This window comes from Phyllobates terribilis, unplaced genomic scaffold (genome assembly GCF_046119375.1).
Source record: "Phyllobates terribilis strain yellow unplaced genomic scaffold, ASM4611937v1 Scaffold_46__1_contigs__length_10046794, whole genome shotgun sequence".
NCBI classification, from domain to species: domain Eukaryota; kingdom Metazoa; phylum Chordata; class Amphibia; order Anura; family Dendrobatidae; genus Phyllobates; species Phyllobates terribilis.
This window is the reverse complement of record NW_027362806.1, coordinates 5853444-5877413: the sequence shown is the minus strand read 5'-3', so window position 1 is coordinate 5877413 and position 23970 is coordinate 5853444. Positions and strand designations below refer to the sequence as shown.

Genomic DNA, 23970 nt, shown 5'->3' with positions numbered 1-23970 from the left:
CCGTACGCCTCGTACACACGCAGCTCCGCTCCGTACACCTCGTACATGCGCGGCTCCGCTCCGTACACCTCGTACACGCGCGGCTCCGCTCCGTACACCTCGTACACGCGCGGCTCTGCTACATCCACACTGTAAACCCCTCCTGACCCCACACATAAACTTCAGCTCATCCAGCACCATGACAACCAGCACAGCAGAGTCCTGCATCCACTGAGGCCCCTGATCATGTGACCCCTGACTCCTCCCCTCCTGTGACCTCATCACAGCTCCTGTGCGCACACAACAGCCATATATGTGGTGGCGGCTCTGCAGGTGGAGGTATGTGGAGACCCCATTACTGGGGCAGGGGGCATTAACCCCTTCAGCACGGAGACTTTTGGGGTCTTGTGTTGCCCCTTTATAAGAATCATAACGTTTTGTTCTGTTTCCTGTAATAGCTACATACGACCCCACTATGGAGACAGGAAGGGAGGAAACGTATTGTTCTCAGAGTACAGGACCCCCACAGTGTAATGCCCCCATTATGCCCCTTATGCAGGATGTATGATGCCCCACACACTGTAATGCCCCCATTATACCCCTTGTGCAGGATGTATGATGCCCCCATTATGCCCCTTATGCAGGATGTATGATGCCCCCACACAGTGTAATGCCCCAATTATGCCCCTTGTGCAGGATGTATGATGCCCCCATTATACCCCTTATGCAGGATGTATGATGCCCCCACACAGTGTAATGCCCCCATTATGCCCCTTATGCAGTATGTATGATGCCCCCCACACAGTGTAATGCCCCCATTATGCCCCTTATGCAGTATGTATGATGTCCCCACAGTACCGCCTGAGGTCCTGCAGTTGGAATAATCCCTCTGGAGTTGGTTTTCCCTTTGCCTGCTCCCCTCCATGTATACCCTCGAGCATGTATACATGCATGTAGGGGAGCAGCCGGCCTTACTAGATATCGAGGCTTTGTACAGTAATATACGGCCTGAGGATGGTATCAGAGGAGTAAGACATTTCTTTAAATCGAGATCAGTACAGTGTAGCAGACATAATGACTTCATGGCGAATCTTCTAAAATTCACTCTTACTTGTAACTACTTTCTTATTGACAGGCAGTACTTCCTCCAGCTCAGGGGTACTGCGATGGGGAGCCGCTGTGTCCCCTCATATGCTAACCTATCCCTGGACTGGTGGGAGGAAACCACAATATTCTAAGATGATTATAAGTGGTGGCATCCATATACTGGGGTATGGTACAAATATATTGACTACATTTTTATCATCTGGTCAGGGACGAGTGAACAATCTTTTTAATTTGTCAGGGAACTCTGCATCAATAGAGTGGGCCTTAGATTTACATCTGAATTTAATTATAATAATAATAATAATTTTTATTTTTATATCACCAACATATTCCACAGCACTTTACAATTTTAGGGGGGACTTATACAGACAATACAGACTTTACAGAATAAGCATAACTCAGATGTTAAAAGGAGTGAGGGTCGCAAGCTTACAGTCTATAAGGAAATAGGGGAGACACAAAGGTAAAATGTAGATATATTCTATAATACAGCCTTAATATACTAAATAGGGTAAGTACATAACACTACATGAACTGGTCGCCAGCCAGTATGTGTACAGTACAGACAGAGGCTAATCAGTGCATGGATTGTATGAGCATGATTTTGAAGAAAATTTTAATATGGCCCAAACTGGGACAGTTAGATAGTGTGTTGAGGTGATAGGCCAGTCTAAAGAAATGGGTTTTTATGGCACACTTAAAACTCTCCTTATTGGGCATTAATCGAATTATCCTGGGTAGTGAGAAATCTTGGAGATGGAAGTGGGAGGTTCGGATTACAGAGGATTTTAGTTTAAAGTTATTAGCAGAGCGGAGGGCACGTGAAGGGTGGTAGACTGAGACGAGGGAGGAGATGTAGGGGGGTACTGAAGCATGGAGCGCTTTGTGGGTGAGAGTGATACGTTTATATTGAACTCTGTATTGGATGGGCAACCAGTGCAATGGCTGGCACAGGGAAGAGGCATCGGTGTAGCGGTTGGCGAGGAATATGATCCTGGCTTCTGCATTCAGGATGGATTTGAGAGGGGAGAGTTTAGAAAGAGGGAGACTGATTAGTAGAGAGTTGCAATAGTCTAGACGAGAATGAATAAGAGCTACAGTAAGAGTTTTTGCAGAGTCAAAGGTAAGAAAATTTCTGAATCTAGAGATGTTTTTGAGGTGTAGATGACACGAGCGAGTGAGTGATTTGATATGAGGAGTGAAGGAAAGATCTGAATCAAGTATGACCGCAAGACAAGCGGGCATGTTGCTGGTGAGTAAAGGTGGAGCCACAAACGGAAATGGCAATATCGGGCACAAGTAGGTTAGTGGAGGGAGGAAATATGAGTAGTTCAGTTTTTGACAGATTCAATTTTAGATAGAGGAAAAACATAATGTTAGAGACAGCGTAAAGACAATCACTGTTGTTTTGTAATAAGTCAGGGGTGATGTTTGGAGAAGAGGTGTATGATTGGATCATCAGCATAGAGATGGTACTGAAAACCTAATCTGCTGATTGTCCAATAGGAGCGATGTATAAGGAGAAAAGAAGGGCGCCTAGAACTGATCCTTGAGGAACCCTGACAATAAGGGGAAGGAGAGAAGAAGAGGAGCCAGCAAAAGATACAGTGAAGGAGCGGTCAGAGAGTTAGGAGGAGAACCAGGAGAGGACATTGTCCTTGAGGCCGATAGAGCGGAGCGTAGTGAGGAGGAGCTGGTGGTCCACAGTGTCGAATGATTCAGAGAGATCAAGAGAATCAGCAGGGAGTAGTGACCATTAAATTTAGCTGTTAGTAGATCATTAGGGACTTTAGTGAGGGCAGTTTCAGTAGAATGTAAAGAGCGGAAGCCAGATTGTAAAAGGTCAAGAAGAGAGTTATCTGAGAGATAGCGGATTAGGAGTGAACCAGGCGTTCCAGGAGTTTAGAGATAAAGGGAAGATTGGAGACAGGTCTGTAGTTAGCAGCACAGTTCTGGTCCAGGGATGGTTTTTTTCTTCTTCTTCCGTGACTGGTTCGAAGTCAGAAAATGAGCAAGATGCAGTGTGGGAGGGAGGAGCATGCATTACATTTGAGGATTGGGAGAAAAGTTTGTGTCGGATATGGTTAATTTTCTCTTTGAAATAATTGACCAGATCGTCAGCGCTGAGGTCGGTGGTTGGGGCCTGTGCTGTTTGATTGAGGAGAGAGTGAAAAGTGTCAAACAGGCGTTTTGGCTTATTGGGCCGTGAGATGATGAGGTTGTTAAAGTAGGTTTGTTTGGAGAGGTGAAGCGCAGAGTTATAGGTTTTAAGCATAAATTTATAATTGAGGAAATCTTCAATTAGATTTTCTCCACAGCCGTTCAGCACGCGTGGAGCACCGCTGGAGAAGACGTGTTTACAGCGTGTGCCAGGGTTGTCCTCATCTGCGCCGAGTTGTTCTCTATGTAGGAGGTGCAGCTTCATCCAGGGAGCATTGCAATGTTTCGTTATAATGCTTCAGTGCAGAGTCAGGACATGAGAGGGAGGAGATTGGACCAATGATGTTTGCAACGTTTTCATAAATTTCTAGGTGTTAATGGATTGTATATTTCTGTAAGTGTGGAAAGTGGGGGTGTCCTGAGCAGGGAGACAGTCCTTGACAGAGAATGAATGAAGGTTGTGATCAGAGAGTGCAAGAGGAGCGTTAGTAAAGTCATGTATTGAACAGAGCCGGGCGAAGATCAAGTCAAGAGTATTTCCATTTTCATGTGTAGGAGAATTAGCATGTTGTGAAAGGCCGAAGGAGGAAGTTAGAGATAAAAGATGAGCGGCAGATGGGGAGACGGAATCGCCAATTGGGATGTTAAAGTCTCCCATGATGAGGGTGGGGATGTCATAGGATAGAAAATTTGGAAGCCAAGTGGCAAAATGATCCACAAACTGACGGGAGGGGCCCGGAGGGCGATACACAACCGCCACTCGCAGGGAGAAGGGCCAGTAGAGTCTGACTCTGTGGGCCTCAAAAGAAGGGAAGATAAGTGAGGGTGCTGGGGGGATAACCTGAAAAGTACATTTTGTTTAAAGGGGCAGACCAACACTAATTATTACCTGTTGACGTTCCTGTATGTACTGATCAAGAAAGATTGAAATGGGACCCTAGGGACACTCATCTACCATAAACCTTCAAGCACTAATAAACTATTAAAGTGGGATAACCATCACCCCCATCCCCATATTAAGAGGAAAACCCAAGGGCCAATTTTTACAGTTGAGAAGGTACTGCTCGAATGTCACAGATTTTAATATACAGGCAATAGACCTGAACACCAGATTAAGGGATAATGGGTACTCATGGTACATTTTCGATTCCGCATCATCATTTGCAGAAAAATGGGAGAGAGAGACACTCCTTCATACCAATCCAAGAGATCAAGAAGAAGATTGGACTACACGAGTAAGAAAAACTTATGACAAACAGAGTGACTGTATCTTTCATATCCTCAGAAAACACTGGGATATACTTGTGGTCGACCCGGACCTGAGGGTGCTGTGGAATCTACTCCCACAATAACTTTCAGAAAGGGTTGGTCAATTAGGGACCATTTAGTGCACAGTGTCTATAAAACACCTGCAACCAAGGGGACTTGGTTAGATAGAAGACTCTGCGGTTTCTTTAGATCTAGGGAATGTTGTACATGTAATTGGATGAGACAATGTAAATCTTTCTCAAGTTCCTCCATGGTTAAAATCTTTTTCCAGTGGGATTATTCCAGCTGTAAAACCTCAGGACTAGTATATATGGCCACATGCACCTGCCCCCTAGAATATGTAGACAAGATCAAGAGGGAGTCTAGGAGGAGAGTAGGGGAGCATTTGGGCGATATACGCCATGGTCGGGAGATCTCATTAGTGAGACACATAAACAGTGCACATCAAGGTGAACCCGGAGACCTCTCCTTTTCTATCATTGTGGTGGTTAAACCCAATGTGAGAGGAGGTGATCACAATAGATGTATCCTCTGAAAGGAAAGTGAGTGGATTGTTAGACTGGATTCTCGAGCCCCTAAGGGACTCAATGAGCAAATTTCCTATGCCTGTTTTGTGTGACTACAGCCCCATTCTGGATTATATTTTTGGATTTTATGCTCTACCCATTGCTAGTCAGTTCCCTGTGAATGGGGTTCACATATTGTTGTACTTCATCGAGATATCTGAGCTTCTATATCAGAATTATTACTTATCAATTATATTCCACTTATACTGTTTCGTCATTAACAAGTGTGGTGATCCTTGTGTATCTCTAATTGTGCAATAGAGGTCAAATTTGACCATTTAGGAATATACTGTGGGCCACCATTCCATATTTTTTGTGGTGATAAAGTAGATCTACATGCCTATTACATGATGGGAGGATGTGCAGTACTTGTTTTTAGTTTCCCATGACGCTGATATCAGAGATAGGATTTTTCTATGTTGGTGGTATGTAATCCAATACCATATGCGATCCGGAGTGGTACGCATGTTTCCGGACATGCGCATGCGCAGATAGGAGACCGTGATGCCCTCCGGCATGGAATGCACATGTCCGGGCACGTTTGAGCTTTCTTCCCGCCCGTTGTTTTGTGCTGGATTGTGGGGCGTTCTTGAGAATTTATTTTTGTTCCATCTTTCTTTAGTTGATCCCACTGATGCATCAGATAAGTCCTCAGAGAATTATAATTAGAGGAACCCATGGACACATTAGGATTTGTGAAGCTGACCTCCGCTCTCCTCTATTTCCTTTGAATTTATTGTGTGACCTGTATTTCAGAACAGTAGCTCCTGGTTTGTTTCATTTCCTTGTGTAAATTGAATTTGACTCGTAGTCTTTGATATCTCTCTCAATCTTAGTTTTTTGATGTCTGAGATGGCATCCTCCAGACTTTGTAAATTCTTTTGCATATTTTGTTTGAGTTTTGAATCCAAAAAGGCTTCTACACCAGGCGGAATAAGCAAGAAACAAATATCAAACGCAATGTAACTTGGTTATCCTATAAGGGTTTTTTTAAACGTGGACACCCTGTAAAGCATGCAACTATGTTAATAAAACCAACACATTTGAAGAAAACCAAACGGTACAGCAATTTTCAATACACAATTTCATCAATTGTAACACTATAGGGGGGTCATTTATTTAATAGAGTGTATAGAGAGTTAACTACAATACGTGGGATGCACATCAGGTCCGCTAAAAAAATGTATTAGAAGACATAAATATCTTAATAGATTAGTCAGTCGGCACCACACAATCTAAATCACTGAAATATGATACGGGGTGCAATGGTAACTCTGCACCAAAGCACATAAAGAAGTAGGTAGAGAAAAGCTTGCACAGTGAGATAATGCACACCCAAAAATAATAAGAATTACTACAAATAATAAATAAAATAGCAACTTTATTTCATGTAGGGACACACAAGTGGTTAAAAAACATACGACCCCTGACGAAGCTACTGTAGAAGCGATACAGGTAGGGCATAGATACCTACGGAGGGTTTCCACTGTAGAGGGGTAAGCCCTACGCGTATCGCTACTACAGTATCTTCGTCAGGGGCTGTATTTCTCTTGCTGATCAAAACGGTCATAGTATTTGTATAATCCTGAATGCTGAATTCTATTCGTTTGGAAACAATCATGTTTACTGTGCTAATGACAAATTGTACTAAGTCAGCTGAAAGTTTATTTACAACAGCCCCTGTGATACCAACTATGTAAATAGATTAGCTCAAACAATGATAGGTGATCCCTGCACCTTTACCTCTTTTACCTGGGCTTTATGACCTCACACAGATGTAAATATAAACAGGGGTGTCTGTAATGCTGTAGACAGAATGAAATTTGGGACAGAGAATCACGGAACATCAGAAGGACTTTGGAAGGAGAATGGGAGACATCCTTCAGGAAAGTAGATGGATTGCATGGCATCTAAAGAGACACAGATTTGTATTCTACATGATTCTAGTCTAAGGGTATCAGCCCTCACTGGAAAGTTTCACATCTGCTCCATTAACCATCAGAGAGACCATGGATACTTTTGGGAAGTCCAGGAGAGGACGAAAAAGTCACTTGGCCCCATGGATATGCTGTTTTGGTGTTACTAGGAGGGACCCACCGGTCACCTAGAACCCATGGAGACATTTGGAGTTGCCAGGAGGGACCCACCGGTCGTCTGGTCCCATGGAAACTCTCGGAGAGGCCAGGATGGGACCATCGGGTCTCCTGGTCTTGTACCTCGATGGACTGTTGACTTCCTAAGCTTGCCGCTACCTTCTCTCTTTGGGGGCCAACCAGAAGCGGAGGGCCACTGGTTGAGGTAGTTGGCCCTGGAAGTCTCCAAAGTCGCAGCTGTTCTATCCCAGGCGGGCGGAGAAGGAAGGGTGAGACTGTGTAATGTTGTACCATCTTGGGTATTTGCTGGATAGTTCTGTATGTTTAATGTCTGCTTTGTGGTTCAATAAAGTATTACCACGCTGTTTTACCCTCACCCTGTGTTGTTTGAGTAGCATTACGCCCACAGAAGACCCCAGGTCTTCACAGTCCCTGACCAGGGCGGCTCATGCTGTGTTCTTCAGACAAGGTGCATTAAATAAACAGTGAGCTGACCTCTCTCTCCATTTTCTCATTATATGCATGTTTTCCTTATAGAGACAAGTATTTATTTTTGCTAAAACTGTGATATTTTCACTTTAAAAATTTTTTAAACCTTTTTTTTATAAACTTTTTAAAATAACTCTCATTAGTGCGATCATACAACACAGAAGCCTTTGATTGCTCAGGTGATGCACTGTACTACTGTAGTGCCGTGTATTATCACTGCCTGTCAGTGTAATACTAACTGCCCCATACACATGAGATAAGTATTGGCTGAATGATCATTTGGCAGATGGCTATCTCTCCAGACTCCCCCATACACAAATATTCCAGCTTTCCTGTGGTTTGTATGACTGACTGCATCTGTAGGGAGGTCCCCAAATACATTATATAGTCGACCAAAATCAGTGCTTCCATGTAACTTTAGTCTAATGTTTATGGAGGCGTTAAAAAGTAAGTTATGGAACGCTGCCTCTGGCCCGGCCTAATAGACTTTTGTACATTACATGCCCAGTACTTGGGGGAGGAGGGCATTCAGCCGAACTCTGTCACACTTCTTGGATGCCATGTTTACTTTTTGCAGGAGCAAGTGGTTAAACTGCCAGGGATTTTATTGCAGCCGCACCTCTGCCATCCCTGAGGTGTACATCTATGTTCTGGTGCCCAAAAGAGTTCATAACTAGTGTTGAGCGATACCTTCCGATATCGGGAAATATCGGATCGGATTGGATCGGACCGATACCCAAAAAGCATCTGGTATCGCCGATTCCGATACCGGAAACCAATGCAAGTCAATGGGACAGAAATATCGGAATAAAAATAAACCCTTTCTTTCCTTGTAGGTTAATTCTACATGAAGGAAAACAACTAAGAATAATGTAGAATGTATTGGGGGAGGTGGGGGAGACAATAAAGGCATAGAGGTTTAGCCCAATCAAATGGAATAGCAGGAATTAATATTTTTTTTTAGACGTTCTGAGTTACGGAAATATCGACTATGTTAAGTATTTTTATATTTTGTCAGATATTTATGTTTCACTACTTCCATGCTCTTCACCTTCTTTTTTACTTCTCCCATACTTTCTCCTTCATCATCCTCAGCATCAGCATCTTTTTCATCCACTTCTTCTTCACCTTCTTCATCTTCTTCTTCTTCACCTTCTTCGTATTATTCTTTTTTTTTACATTCTTCATATTCTTCTTATTCAACTATTATTCTTCTTCATATTATACTTCTTCATCTTCTTCTTCTTCATCATATTCTTATTTGTGACAGGCATTCCTGTAGTTGTTATCTATAAAAGTTTGAACATTACACCTTTCGTTCTGCCCGTCACAAAAAAATTACAACAGGATTTGTCCGCGTTCAGTTTGGCCTGCAGCAGCAGGTCTTTTCCAGGGGCACCACGAGGAGGAACGGACTCACCCCCATACACTGCTTAGTCATCTTCTGCTTATAATTTAGATATTATCTTTTGCTCTGATTTTTAGTCTTATGCTTAATGTTCTTCCGCTTTTTGTTCTGCAGCTTCTTGTACTTCTGCTTCTTGGTTTTCTGTCTCTTGTTCTTCTGTATCTTGGTGGTTGTCTTCTCTTCTTTGTCCTCTTGGTCAACTTCTTCAGGGTCATCTTCTTGGTCTTCTTCGGGGTGGTCTTCAGGGTCGTTGTCTTCGGGGTCCTCGTCTTCTTCGAGGTGGTCTTCAGGGTCCTCGTCTTCAGGGTCCTCGTCTTCTTCGGGTTGGTCTTCAGGGTCCTCGTCTTCTTCGGGTTGGTCTTCGGGGTCCTCGTCTTCGGGGTCCTCGTCTTCATCGGGTTGGCCTTCATGGTCCTCGTATTCAGGGTCCTCGTCTTCGGGGTCCTCGTCAGGGTGATCCAGAGTGATTACCAAGAACCATTTCAAAAAGCTTGAACTTGGAAATGTAGCAGAAGGTACAAGAAGGCTGAGGAACTATCGAGGACCAGCTGACGGTACTGGAACCCGGATGGGTAGCAGAAGGTACAAGAGCCAATGGAACTACCGAAGACCAGCTGACGGTACTGGAACTCGGTTACTAAGCAGGAGGTACCTGTGCCAGAAAGCACTACCAAGGACCAGCAGACGTTGGCGGAACTTGGATACCGAGAAGGAGGCACCTAAGCCAAAGGCACTGCCGAGAACCAGCTGACGGTACTGGAACCCGGATGGGTAGTAGAAGGTACAAGAGCAAATGGAACTAACGAGGACCAGCTGACGGTACTGGAACCCGGATGGGTAGCAGAAGGTACAAGAGCCAATGGAACTACCGAAGACCAGCTGACGGTACTGGAACTCAGTTACTAAGCAGGAGGTACCTGTGCCAGAAAGCACTACCAAGGACCAGCAGACGTTGGTGGAACTTGGATACCGAGAAGGAGGCACCTAAGCCAAAGGCACTGCCGAGAACCAGCTGACGGTACTGGAACCCGGATGGGTAGCAGAAGGTACCCATGTAAAAAAAAGTTTCAAGGCCGCGAACCGGCCGCAGTTACCAAAACCCACAGTCCTACAGGGGGTGCTTGTCCTATTGGCACTATGGAACCAGCCTTCATTGCCAGATCCCGCAGCCCACATAGGAGTCACCTAAACTGCAGGCACCTTAGAGTCGGCTAACCCGACCGCAACACGACAGGACAACGCATTGGAGGCAAAGTGACGTTGACACTACCCGGAAACAGCTGGCGTGCTGGAACCAGGCTGGGCAGTAGGGAGTACCCGTGCCAAAGACACTGCTGGGAAAAATCTGGCGGTGCTGGAACCCAGGGTAAATACTAAAAACAGAGGAGCCAGAGGTGTAATTGGAGCAAGTTTTAAATCAGTAGTACAGTGGATGTGGACAAAGCAGGAGAATTTGCCGGACACAGAGCTGGGAATCAGCTGACGTTACTGAACCCCAATAACACTGGAGCAAGCGTTGACTGTGCAGACGGCACTTCTGAGCAGCAACTAGCGGTATTGGAGCCCAGGGTAAATACTAAAAACAGAGGAGCCTGAGGTGTAATTGGAGCAAGTTTTAAATCAGTAGTACAGTGGATGTGGACAAAGCAGGAGAATTTGCCGGACACACAGCTGGGGAACAGCTGACGTTACTGAACCCCAATAACACGGCAGCAAGTGTTGACTGTGCAGACGGCACTTCCGAGTGCCAACTGGCGGTGTTGGAGCTCAGGGATAATACTGAAAACAGAGGAGCCAGAGGTGTAATTGGAGCAACTTTGAAATCTGTAGTAGTGAGAATGTGGACAGAGCAGGAGAAATTGCCGTCCGCACAGCAGAGGAACAGCTGACGTTACTGAACCCCAATAACACGGCAGCAAGTGTTGACTGTGCAGACGGCACTTCCGAGCGCCAACTGGCGGTGTTGGAGCTCAGGGATTACAGTTCAGGTGGTAGAAACATGAACACAACAGGAGACCTTGATACTGTTGCCAACCAATTATTTATTCTGTAAGAGGACTGGCAAATTCATGAGAGATCCAGGCCTTGTTCATTTTGAGAAAAGTAAGCCGGTCAACGTTATCGGAGGATAGTCGCATGCGACGGTCTGTTAGTACACCACCTGCGGCACTAAAGACGCGTTCCGATAATACACTAGCAGCAGGGCAAGCTAGCACCTCCAATGCATACTGACTAAGCTCTGGCCATGTATCCAGCTTACAGACCCAAAACTTGAAGGGAGAAGAGCCGTCTGGGAGTACACTGAGAGGGCAAGACATGTAGTCTGTCACCATCTGACGGAAACGTTGCCTCCTGCTGACTGGAGCCGTCTGTGATGCTGTAGATATTTGTGGCGGCGGGGACACAAAACTTTGCCACATTTCGGCCATACTGGTCTTGCCTTGTGCTGAGGCGCTGCTTCTGCTCCCTCTTTGTGCAGAGCTTTCTCCACTGCCTCAACGCACTGAGCTGCTTTGTAAAGCACTAGCAGCACTGCTCTCGGTTGGAATGGAGAACATGATGGAATGCACCAGTGCGTCTTGGTACTCCCGCATTTTACGCTCCCGGTTCAATGGTGTTATGAGGCTTTGTAAGTTGTCCCGGTAGCGACGATCTAGGAGGGTGGACACCCAATAATCAGCCGTGTTGAGAATGTGGGCGATACGGCGGTCGTTTCTCAGGCACTGCAGCATGAAATCAACCATGTGCTGCAGACTGCCAACTGGCCAAGAAACGCTGTCCCCTGCTTGAGGCTTGATCTCTGCCTGCTCTGCATCACCCCACCCTCGCTCTAGATACTGACTACTAGAGCATAGTGTACCTCCCTCCTCTGGACAGATGTCTTCCTCATCCATTGACTCCTCCTCATCCTCCTCACAAAGTGTCCCCTGCCTAGGCCTTTGTGAGGAACCACGTTGCGCAGACTGTAGAGAAGCAGATGGCATTTGTGACTCCTCATCCTCCACCTCTTCCAAAACCTCGTCCCTTAGTGCTTGCAGTGTTTTTTCAAGCAGGCAGATAAGGGGGATAGTCATGCTGACTAGTGCATCATCTGCACTCGCCATCCACGTGGAATAATTGAAGGCACGCAAAACGTGGCAAATGTCGTTCATAGAGGCCCACTCAGTGGTGGTGAAGTGATAACGGCGCGCACTGCGACTTGTTTGCTCCTGCTGCAGCTGGTACTCCATTACTGCTGCCTGCTGCGCACACAACCTCTCCAACATATGTAACGTTGAATTCCACCTGGTGGGTAGGTCACATATGATGCGATGTTCCGGAAGACGTAATCGGCGCTGCAGAGCTGCAATGCGTGATCTTGCGTTGCTGGAACACCGCAAGTGAGCGCACTCTATGCGGACCTTGTGAAGCAGTGCATCAAGATCTGGATTGTCCCTCAAAATACTCTGCACGACCAAGTTGAGCACATGTGCCAGACATGGGATGTGAGTGAGTTTGCCTAGGCCCAGAGTTGCCACCAGATTTCGGCCATTCTCACACACTACCATGCCTGGCTGGAGATTCGCTGGCACAAACCACACGTCGCTCTGCTGCTTGATGGCATTCCAGAGCTCCTGCGCTGTGTGGCTTCGATTCCCCAAAGAAATAAATTTTAATACGGCCTGTTTAAGTTTGGCCACGGCTGTGCTCATATTGGTCATCATAACAGGTAACCGTTCACGGGTCGATGTGGAGGTAGACCGTGACGGCTCCTGCAGCGCTGATTCAGAGGAACTGGAGTATGAGGAGGAGTCAATGTGTACAGACTGGATTCCTGCAATCCTTGGAGTTGGCAGAACACGTACAGCACCACTCTCGAGATCTGTACCCGGCTCCACAACATTTACCCAATGGGCAGTGAGGGAAAGGTATCGTCCCTGTCCATGCTTACTGGTCCACGCATCGGTGGTCAGGTGGACCTTGCTACTGACGGCGTTTTGTAGCGCATGTTTAATTTTTCCCTCCACATGATGTTGCAGGGCAGGGACGGCTTGCCTGCTGAAATAAAAGCGGCTGGGCACGTTGTATTGTGGGACTGCCAATGCCATAAAGTTACGGAAGGTGTCAGTCTCCACCAGCCTGAATGATAGCATTTCAAGGGCCAGTAGTTTAGCAATGCCAGCATTCAGAGCCTGTACTCGGGGGTGGTTTGCCGAGTATGGGCGCCTTTTCTCCCATGCCTGTGCTAACGATGGCTGTAGACTGGCCTGGGAGTGTGAGGATGACTGGGAAAGTGGTGCTGTGGGTGGAATTACACTGTGTCTCTGTACAACAGTGCCAGAGATTCTTCCATGGCGATCCTGTGAGGAAGCCGAACCAGCTGTGTGTGAGCTGGAGGAAGAGGCTACAACACGAGCTGAAGAGGTGGTAGGTGGCGCTGTAGGTTGGCCTAGGTCTTCAGTGTGTTTTTGTAACTCCACCACGTGCTTGGTCCGCACATGTTTCCACATATTTGTGGTATTGAGGTTGCTGACACTTTTCCCTCTTTTCACCTTCTGATTACACAGCTTGCATTTGACAAAGCAAATGTCATCTGCAACTGTGTCAAAAAAGGACCAGGCACTGCAAGTCTTGGGAGCGCCCGATTGGATTTTGGAAGAGCCATGCTCCTAATGGGTGCCGAAGTGGAGGCTACAGGCAACCAAGTCTGCCCCCTCCCTCTCCCTCCTTTTTGGGCTGTTCGGGGAATCTCTTCCTCAGAGCTGCTCCCACCACCTTCCTGTCCCTCACGCCATGATGGGTCAAGGACCTCATCATCTACACCACCCTCTTCAAACAACTGCTTCTCCTGGGTAGTCTCGACAGCACAGTATGCACCAGAAAGTGGCACCTGAGTCTCATCATCAGATGCGTACTGAGGTGTGCTGCTGAGCATAGGCACTGGCCCACCCGCCTCTTCAGATTCAGAGAGACAAAACGGTTGCGCATCACTGCATACTACCTCTTCTTCAAATTCTCAAATTCTGCTTGGCTGGCCCCCTCTTTCCAAGCCAAGAGATTCAGAGAACAGAAGTAGAGATGGCTCCTGTCCAGGGCTCTCTTGACTGCCTGGGCAATTTGGCATGTGGTGAAGAGACAGATGGGTGCTCTTCAGTGCTCAGGACCTGAAAGGATCTGAAACTAATTGAAGTCGATGCATTAGCTGCCATCCATCCGACAACGGCTTCAATTTGGTCCTCCCGCAGCAGTGGGGTATGGCTAGCTCCTACAAAGCTGCACATAAAGGACTGTTCCCTGGTAAAACTGGGGGATGCTGAGTCACTGGTGCCCGCAGCAGGCACAGAATCCCCACGTCCTCTCCCTGCAGGCACAGAATCCTCACGTCCTCTCCCTGCAGAAACTCCACGCCCACGACCACATGCCTTACTCCCTGCCTTCTTCATCTTGGTAGACTGATAAAGATAGGCAGAAAAGTACTAAGGGCTTAGTGTGCTTATTCCTGAACAGCTGCTAACAGGTATAAGAAACACTAATTTTATAAAGTGTGGACTAGACTTTAATATGAGCTAATGTGGCCTACACAACTGTAAAGTTGAGTGTTTGGTGAACTTTATTTAGGTTTTTTTTGTCACAAAAAGACACTGGATGTGCCCAAAGATGTAATACCGATAGTATCACAAACTTTTTGTAGCTATTACAATGTTGGAAGGTAACCTACAATGCAATAGATGAGGCTACAAAAAATAGGCTAATACTAATCTGGCTTGGGCTGCAGGGCACAATGCTGCAGAAAGGCTCCTTTAACTACTCCTATATAGTGTGTTTGGAACCACCACACTAATAGGAAAAATCAGGAAAAATTATGAATTGGCAAAAAAGGACAATGTATGAGGCAGTGACACACACTGAGTGCACTACAACCAGACGTGGCTGAAGCACACACTACAGGGTGAGCTGCACTCACACACAGAGACCTTGCAGACAGCGGTGAACAGTGCAGATGCAGAGCACTGTGCACTAGCGCTGCAAGACAAAAAAAAATTTTCTTTCTACTCCTATATAGTGTGTTTGGAACCAATTTAGCTGAATACGGATGGAACCACCACACTAATAGGAGATATCAGGAAAAATTATGAATTGGCAAAAAAGGACAATGTATGAGGCAGTGACACACACTGAGTGCACTACAACCAGACGTGGTTGAAGCACACACTGCAGAGTGAGCTGCACTCACACACCAGACCTTGCAGACAGCGGTGAACAGTGCAGATGCAGAGCACTGTGCACTAGCGCTGCAAGACCAAAAAAATTCTCTATCTACTCCTATATAGTGTGTTTGGAACCAATTTAGCTGAATACAGATGGAACCACCACACTAATAGGAGAAATCAGGAAAAATTATGAATTGGCAAAAAAGGACAATGTATGAGGCAGTGACTCACACTGAGTGCACTACAACCAGACGTGGTTGAAGCACACACTACAGGGTGAGCTGCACTCACACACAGAGACCTTGCAGACAGCGGTGAACAGCACAGAGAACTGTGCACTAGCGCTGCAAGGCACAGCGATTTATAAAGTAGCTTGGGTAAAGCAGAATAGACCAAATAGGTAGCTAAAACTGTCCCTCAGAACAACAGCGTCCTATTCCTAACTGAATTCACAGCAGAGTGAGCTCAAAATGGCGGCGGCGGCTTTTATAGTGCATCATGACATCATTTCAGCAGCCAATCACAGCCATGCCATTAGTTAAGATGCCTACATGCCTAACAGGATGTGCCCACACTTCTTAGGATCCTCATTGGCTGAATAAAATGAAACTGGCTCATTGCATTATGGGAACTTCCGATTCCAGTATACGATATTGCAAAAGTCTCGGAATTAAGTATCGGAATTCCGATACTGCGAATATCGGCCGATACCCGATATTTCAGTATCGGAATGCTCAACACTAATTATTATACAGGATTTTTATGATGTTACATCGGCTCATCTTCTTCTCATTCAGGTCTCTACAATACCGGATCCTCTCAGTGAAGATCGTCTATATAAGAAAATTTTCCTGATTTACCTATCAAAGATGGATATGGACAGGGACAAGATGGCGGAGAGGATATTACACCTCACCCTAGAGATCCTCTTCCGGCTTACTGGAGAGGTGAGAGATTCTGATGACGTCACATTACATCATTCTTATCTATGGGAATAACAAATGAACAGAACTGGAGAGGTGAGGACTCTGGAAATGTCTGTAGTGAGATTTATTAATGTGTCTCTCCATAACCAGAGATTAATGACAGGGCCTCCACCTCACCCCCTGATACATGAGGACATCAATGACCAGATCCTAGAACTCGCCTACAAGACGATTGAGCTGCTGACTGGAGAGGTGACACTGCTGGGACATTATACTGTAACGCTATAAAGGGATCGGGGAGATGACGGTATCATTGTATGTGTCAGGTTCCTATAAGGTGTCAGGATGTCGCCATCTATTTCTCCATGGAGGAGTGGGAGTATTTAGAAGGACACAAAGATCTGTACAAGGACGTCATGGTGGAGGTTCCCCAGCCCTTCACATCACCAGGTAATAGACAGGACTAAATACACACGGCCTATAATTATCTGTATGTAAAGAATGAATTCAGTCCCTGTATGTGTTTCCTCCAGATCTATCCAGTAAGAGGACAACACCAGAGAGATGTCCCCGTCCTCTTCTTCCTCAGGACTGTAAACAAGAAGATCCCAATGTTCCTCAGGATCATCAGGTAGATGGAGAGAAGGTGTCATGAGATCTCCCCTATGATTTGTAGACGGCTGTGAAGGTCTTGTGCTCAGTCTTGTTTTATCCACCAGTATTATATGTTTTATACTTGTGTAATGAGAACGGTGGAGATGGCAGGATTAGAGCCGATCATACATGTGACTTCTCCATCTGTCTTTGACTTTTATAATATTTGTTTCAGGGTGAAGATCTGACCCATATTAATACTACAGAGACATATGTGAGGGGTGATGAGCGGTGTAAAGAGGAGATTCCTACATATGACTACCCAGGTGAGTAGTAACCATGAAATGTTGAGAAGTCTCAGATTTTTCTCAGTAATAGTGCTGGAGAACGCAGCACTAGTGGACCAGGGTGCACGAGTAGGGTCCAAACCACATATAATATAAGAGGAACGTCGGCACTCAGGTAATGAATTTTAGCAAAAGCAATTTTAATTGCAGTCCACAGCAGAAAAAAAACAAAAACACGTTTCGGTCTATACGACCTTCATCAGTGTACCACTTGTTGGGAATGACAATAGGAAAGGAGAGTGAGGACGCAGTGTCTCAGGCACGTAATCCCTTAGGACCAGAAGACAGGGAGAATGGGCTAAGGGATCACGTGCCTGAGACACTGCATCCTCTACCCTGGTGAGTAGTGACCACTAAATTCTGAGAAGTCACAGATTCTTCTCAGTCACCGGCTGTGGCGGCTTTATCAGTCGTGTAGTCCGGCCGTATCACAATCTTGTGATCACCATTTTCCCTCTAGACCACAACATTCTCCTCCGTCCGAAAATATTCAATTTTCTTTGTGTAATTGTGAAATTCTATAGATCTTACAACCTGGAGGATCCACCTACCCCCTGGGATTAGTAGATGCTGACTGTTACCTGCCCAGATCTGTAAACTACAAAGCCAAATGACAGCGTACGTAGAATGTGCTGACAAGTGAAAAAATCACTTGAAGAAAAATATTCTGATGGACCTGTAACAGAAAGTGGAGCGTAATGATGCTGTTGGCTTCCTCGATCCCTGATATCTTATTGGATGAATCCACCTTCTCTCCCTTCTGTGCGGCTGAATGTGCTCATATGGTCCCTACAAGACCAGGTCCAGTCTTTCTGGCCAAAGTTTGCTTTTTTGATCGATAACATTAAATGTGCAGTGAGGGACAAGTGTGAATTTCTGTACAATAACAACAGAGTTTCCCTTTATACTTTTCAATTTCTTTTAAAACCAACGAACTTCAAACAGGATCTTGATAAACTACATAAAAACATTACACCTGTGCCATGACATATCTCTAAGCTGTGCGTGGCTGATGGCTGTAATATACATCTATTCACGCCTGCAGGAGATGTGGTGGCATGGCTCGAGCCCTGGTTTCATGGATTCACTCCACGTCATAAATTCCATTATGTTTTCAATCCTAAAGAATTCAGATTCCTGCACAATCTCTCCTGAAATGGGGGCACTAATACTTTCTCTACTCTTCTGGTCAGGACTCATCATACCTCCAATGGTCCACCATAAATGAGTGCAACTCCGGTTTAGTGTTGGATTTCTCCCTTCATACATACATTGTTGTTGGGGATGTTACATGTTTATATATTCTTTCTTTTTTTTACAAGTTCATTCTGTATGATAGTTTGATTGTGGTGGGATCGGCCGGCCTCACTTATGTGAGTCTGTAACTCCCTGGTAGTCTTTCTAAAAGATCTCCATTTCTTCTTCCAAATGCCAGAGATCTAAATTTAAGACCCCTCAGCTCTGCAGTATTGTAAAAAACTTCACTTTAAATTTATAATATTTCTTCTTGACACTCATGTGATAGAAAATATTGTCCCTTAGGATAGTTTAGATGATGAAGAGCCCCCGAGCCCCAGACTCTAATTACCCCAGAGAGGTTTCTCCACTAGTTACTCATTTTTCTCTGATGGAGACTGTTGAGTTTGATCATTTCAGTAGATGTGTTGTTGTCTATAGTCACAGTTTTTGACTTCAGTAATCCTCTGATTTAACCCCTTCCCGCAGATAGTTTTATGTTCCTAATCAGGCCCCATTTTTCATATTTGACGTGTGTCACTTTATGTGGTGATAATTTTGGAATTCTTCACAAAGGATAATAGGAAACAAATGGACCTTACAAATTATTTTCCAACTTCTCTTGAATCTGACAATCCCCTATATACGGTTGTACACTACTGTCTGGGCACATGGCAGGGTAAGAAGGGAAGGAGCGCCATTTAGCTATTAGGAATGCAGATTTTCCTGGAATAGTTCGCAGACACAATGTATTGGGGGCACTGTTCATGGTCACCTGGCAGCTCAAAAGATGGCCACCACAAACAGATTTGTCACTATCTACCCTGTTTACAGATTTCACAAATTACTTTGCTCATCACCCTTTAACCCCTCTACATGGATCTGGACTTACACAGAGACCCCTAGGCTTGGGCCACGGTGTTACCTGCTATTCTGTGGAGTGAGATGGGAAGAAGAATAGTCAGGTAGCCGGATCAGAACCAGGAGGGCAGAGAAAGTACAAAATCAGAAGACACAAGAGTAGTCAGTAAACGGGCCGAGGTCACAACAGGAAACAAATACACAAGCCGGGAGCTGATCACAGAGGACTGAACCAGAGGAGAACAAGGCTGGATCTGGCAGCTTCCGGCAATATGCTTCCAGCTTTAGTAGGGTGCGGTGCTTTCCAAATGGCTGAAGCAGGGAGCAGATTACTGCAGCTGGACAGCACACACACCCATACCGCCAGACTGGATGGTACTACTGGTCCCAGGCTCCCTAACCTTAGTGGCTGGACAGAGCCTGCGCCTTTTACTCCATATTTGGGAGGCAGAATGATCATACAGTTGAACACCACGCTCCACTGGTTCATCCTATGAGGTTTTCTATTAGATGGTCATTGTCCTGGTGAATAAGTGAATTTTTTTATATGACCTGCCTTTATTTACAGACAGTTTAAGTAGAAATGTTCAAAAATATAAAATTCAAGGATTTTTTATTAAAAAATAATAATTGGTTTTATTCTTGACAGATGACTGTACCAGGAGATCAGAGGGACAGCTGACATCTTCAATTTTGAAATCAGACGTTTTTCAGATCCCACAGGATACAATTGAAGTGACTGACGTTACTCCAGATTTACCATCATCCCTTCACAGCAAAGATCTGTCATCTGATCCTATGAAACAGGTCCTGTCTTCTGATTCATTACCGACTACTAAGGAAAATCATAGTCACAAAATAAGCATTAAAAAACAAACTGATACTAATGCAAAGAAGCCATTTTCACATTCAGAATATAGAAATAGTTTTCCTCTCAAAAAGTCTTTTCTTAAACATCAAAAAATTCACACAGCGAAGAATAGATTTTCTTGCTCCAAGTGTGGGAGATGTTTTAATCGGAAATCAAATCTTGTTAGGCATGAGATAACTCACACAGGAGAGAAGTCATTTTCCTGTTCAGAATGTGGGAAATGTTTTGTACAGAAATCACATCTTATCTCACATCAGAAAACCCACACAGTGGAGAAGCCATTTTCCTGTTCAGAATGTGGGAAATGTTTTGTACATAAATCAAACCTTATCACACATCAGAGAATCCACACAGTGGAGAAGCCTTTTTCATGTTCAGATTGTGGGAAATGTTTTGTGCAGAAATCATATCTTATCAAACATCAGAGAACTCACACAGGGGAGAAGCCTTTTCCATGTTCAGAATGTGGGAAATGTTTTACAGAGAAATCAACTCTTATCAACCATCAGAGAACTCACACAGGGGAGAAGCCATTTTCATGTTCAGAATGTGGGAAATATTTTACACAGAACTCAACTCTTATCACACATCAGAGAACTCACACAGGGGAGAAGCCTTTTCCATGTTCAGAATGTGGGAAATGTTTTGTACAGAAATCAAATCTTATCGCACATCAGAGAACCCACACAGTGGAGAAGCCTTTTTCATGTTCAGAACATGGAAAATGTTTTAACCAGAAATCTGATTTTGATAAGCACCAGAGAACCCACACAGGGGCGAAGCCTTTTTCATGTTCAGATTGTGGGAAATGTTTTAACCAGAAAGCGCATCTTGATAACCACCGGAGAACCCACACAGGGGAGAATGCTGCAACTACACACAACTAGTCTCTGTACAGACAAGAAAGGCCCTAGCTGCACAACTAAAAACGCCACCACAGACCTAACTCCCTAATAAGCCGTTGAGGAGTTTCTCATACCTCCTGAGGAACCAGAGGGGAGGCTGCAACACACTGTCAACAAGGGGAAAGTAAAGTATGAAGACCCATGACCTAGGACGCAAACCCAGCTTTCTGACACTAGGCACTAAATTGTGACCCAAAATCCTTTGCTAATCTTCAGATTTCATGATGTCTTGCACACAGTCAAGGCACCTAGTGCCAGAGGCAGCAAAACAACCCCAAAACACCTTTGAACCTCCACCATATTTGACTGTATGGGTTGTAAATTTATTGATTATGCTGCGCACCTTGGACAAAGGAACATGCGGATCCCTAAAGATGGACTTATAGCCTTGAAATTGTTGATATTTTTCAACAATTTTGGTTCTCAAGTCCTCAGGCAGTTCTCTTCTCCTCTTTCTGTCTTCTCCATGCTTAGTGTGGCATACATATGCACACAATGCAAAGATTGAATCAACTTCTCCCTTTTTTATCTAGTTTTAGTTGTGATTTTCATATTGCCCACACCTGTTACTTGCCACAATTGCGTTTGAACAAGCTTCACATGCTTGAAACAAAGTCGTTTACCCACTATTTTGGCAAGGTGCCAACAATTTTTTCCGGCCTATTTTGTGTGAAATTCTGTTCAATTTGCCTTATTTTCTCTGTTTTCTTGTGTTGTTCCAATACACGCAAAGGAAATAAACGTGTATAACAAAACATGTAATTGCAATAATTTTCTGGGAGAATTACTTCATTTTCTGGAACAATTTCAAGAGATCCAACACTTTTCACCATGACTTGTTTTTGTTGCCTTTTTAATTTGTTGCAGCATTTCATCCTCTACGTGTTCAGCTATATTAGGATGCTTGTAGCAAACTCCAGTTAGCAGCTTTCCATTATTGCCTTGTCCATGTACATTTACCCAGACTGATTCTACATCAGGAATGTAAAACTCAAAACATGAAAACTTTGACAAAGTCGTGGGCCAACCAGTATACAGTATAATGGGCCCCACATGCTCCTCCATACATAAGAAACAAGAGGAAAAAACTTCAAGTCAGAGTCCCATATAATAGTGAAAAAATTACAAAATGTTATTAATTATAATTTATACAGGAAAAAAATATGAATCGCAGAAACAGAAACAGTTAATAGTAAAACAATGGAGGAGACTAATGAGGAGCATGAGACAAATTAACATGATTCTTTTCTGATGTAAATACATAATTGGGCTGCCCAAAAATAAGAATATATTGTTAAAATGCAGAGAAGCATTCAATAAAAGTGCAGGTGCTTGTGAGGTAGGTCAGAAGTAGTTGCTATATAAGAGGTTAGTGACACCGCTGTCTATATATAGGTACTAATATAGATAGCTCATACCGGGGACAGCAGATCTTTATAAGTGGTATCAGTGCCCTGACTCTTAGGATACAGGGTAAAAGTATATCCTAATACATATTAAAGCCTAGAAAATGCACCTAAGTAGGAAAAAAGATTAAAGAACGGCAGCAAAAAGAGTGTAGCATGAACCCTATAGAATACTTACAGCCAGTGGATGTGAACACGCCCCTCAATTGCGCTCACCCTGATGCGCGTTTCGGCACGGCTGCCTTCGTCAGGAGGTGGCGTCAATGAAGGTGGGTAGGGTTTAAAAAGAACCCTTGAGCTAATAGAAAAGGGGGTGTGTAGTCTCTCGGCCAGTGGGTGTGGGGAGGGCGTGACATGACACATGGCAATCACTGCTACACCGCCGCATCCATGACTAGCGCGTCATATGATCCATCACGCCGCAAGTACGTGGGGAACCACGTGATCACGCGTCATGGAGCACAGACTGATACGGCCAGCGAGGACACCACAGAGAACAGTGGAGCCATGCGTACCGCCCAGTCCACAGACATATAGTCAAATACAACCGGAGAGAAAAAGAAACAAGCATAATGGGGTAATCTGTCAATAATAGCATAGCCCAAATGTATATATGTATCTAAGGGTTATAGGCGATAGCCAGTTCTATATAAGTCAGAGAAGTTAATTGGCCATGACAAAACATAGCATATATTTAAGAAAAGCATGAAGTATAACACGATTATATGAGATCATAGTATAAATGCATAATAAGATATAAGGAAATATCTCTCAATATATCGATCTATAAATGCAAAATATATACAATAATAACTGGACAAAATGCCCACACAGAAAAAAAGTTACAGATCTTGAGAGACAACACAGTGCCAGCAATTATGTCCATGTTATCCAATAGCAGAATGGAAGTCCTCAACGTCATTGACAGATAGAAATTATTAACTACTACCCAACCATACTAGATAAAAAGGTAGCACAAATAAAATAGCTAAAACAATGTGGATATAGGTGATCAAAGTCCAAATCCATCTGCTCTCTTTCTGGGCTAATAGTTGGCTCACTCGACCTTCCCTAATATTAGTGGTGATCATGTCAATACCCCGAACTTTAAGTTTAGATGCGTCACACTTATGGTGTATTCTCAAATGCTTGGGAATAGTTTTAACGTAGAAATATCCGTTTCATTTACCGCCGCTTCAATACCTAGGACGTGTTCACATATTCTTGTCTTAAGTTAGCTAGTTGTGAGCCTTAGATTTTAGGACAGAGGCATGTCGCATAATAGACCACCGCTTTAGAGGTACAAGTTATCGGTTTGGTGATGTAATAGGTCCTAGAGCCCTGGGAATCTCTGAAAGAGTTAGCATGTTCGACATTAGGACATGCCACAGATCAACCACATGGTACACATCCATTTACTGGAGGTGGTCTTTTCAAAAAATTAGGGGGAGTGGTAGAATAATAGTGGCTTCTCATAAGATGATCACAGAGATTTTTTGCCTTTCTGAAGGTGATTTGCTGTCTCTCTGGTAGATTTTTTGCCAATATGGGGTCAGCCATTA

General features: G+C 44.5%; 1 protein-coding gene across 4 annotated transcripts in view; it reads left to right on the top strand.

The window, feature by feature from the left end:
- The window catches only part of LOC141191468 (uncharacterized), a 618018-nt gene that overhangs the window by 510263 nt on the left and 83785 nt on the right, over positions 1-23970 (top strand). The window contains exons 1-7 of one of the 4 annotated variants that reach the window (XM_073661368.1): positions 248-318; positions 16060-16209; positions 16339-16440; positions 16515-16638; positions 16722-16819; positions 17018-17108; positions 19876-21658. In XM_073661368.1, coding sequence (XP_073517469.1) covers positions 16132-16209; positions 16339-16440; positions 16515-16638; positions 16722-16819; positions 17018-17108; positions 19876-20984 — 1602 coding nt within the window. In that variant the 5' untranslated portion in view covers positions 248-318; positions 16060-16131 and the 3' untranslated portion in view covers positions 20985-21658. Of the gene's footprint in view, positions 1-247; positions 319-16059; positions 16282-16338; positions 16441-16514; positions 16639-16721; positions 16820-17017; positions 17109-19875; positions 21659-23970 lie in introns of those variants that run through there. The other 3 variants (XM_073661370.1, XM_073661366.1, XM_073661367.1) reach the window with 3 other exon arrangements.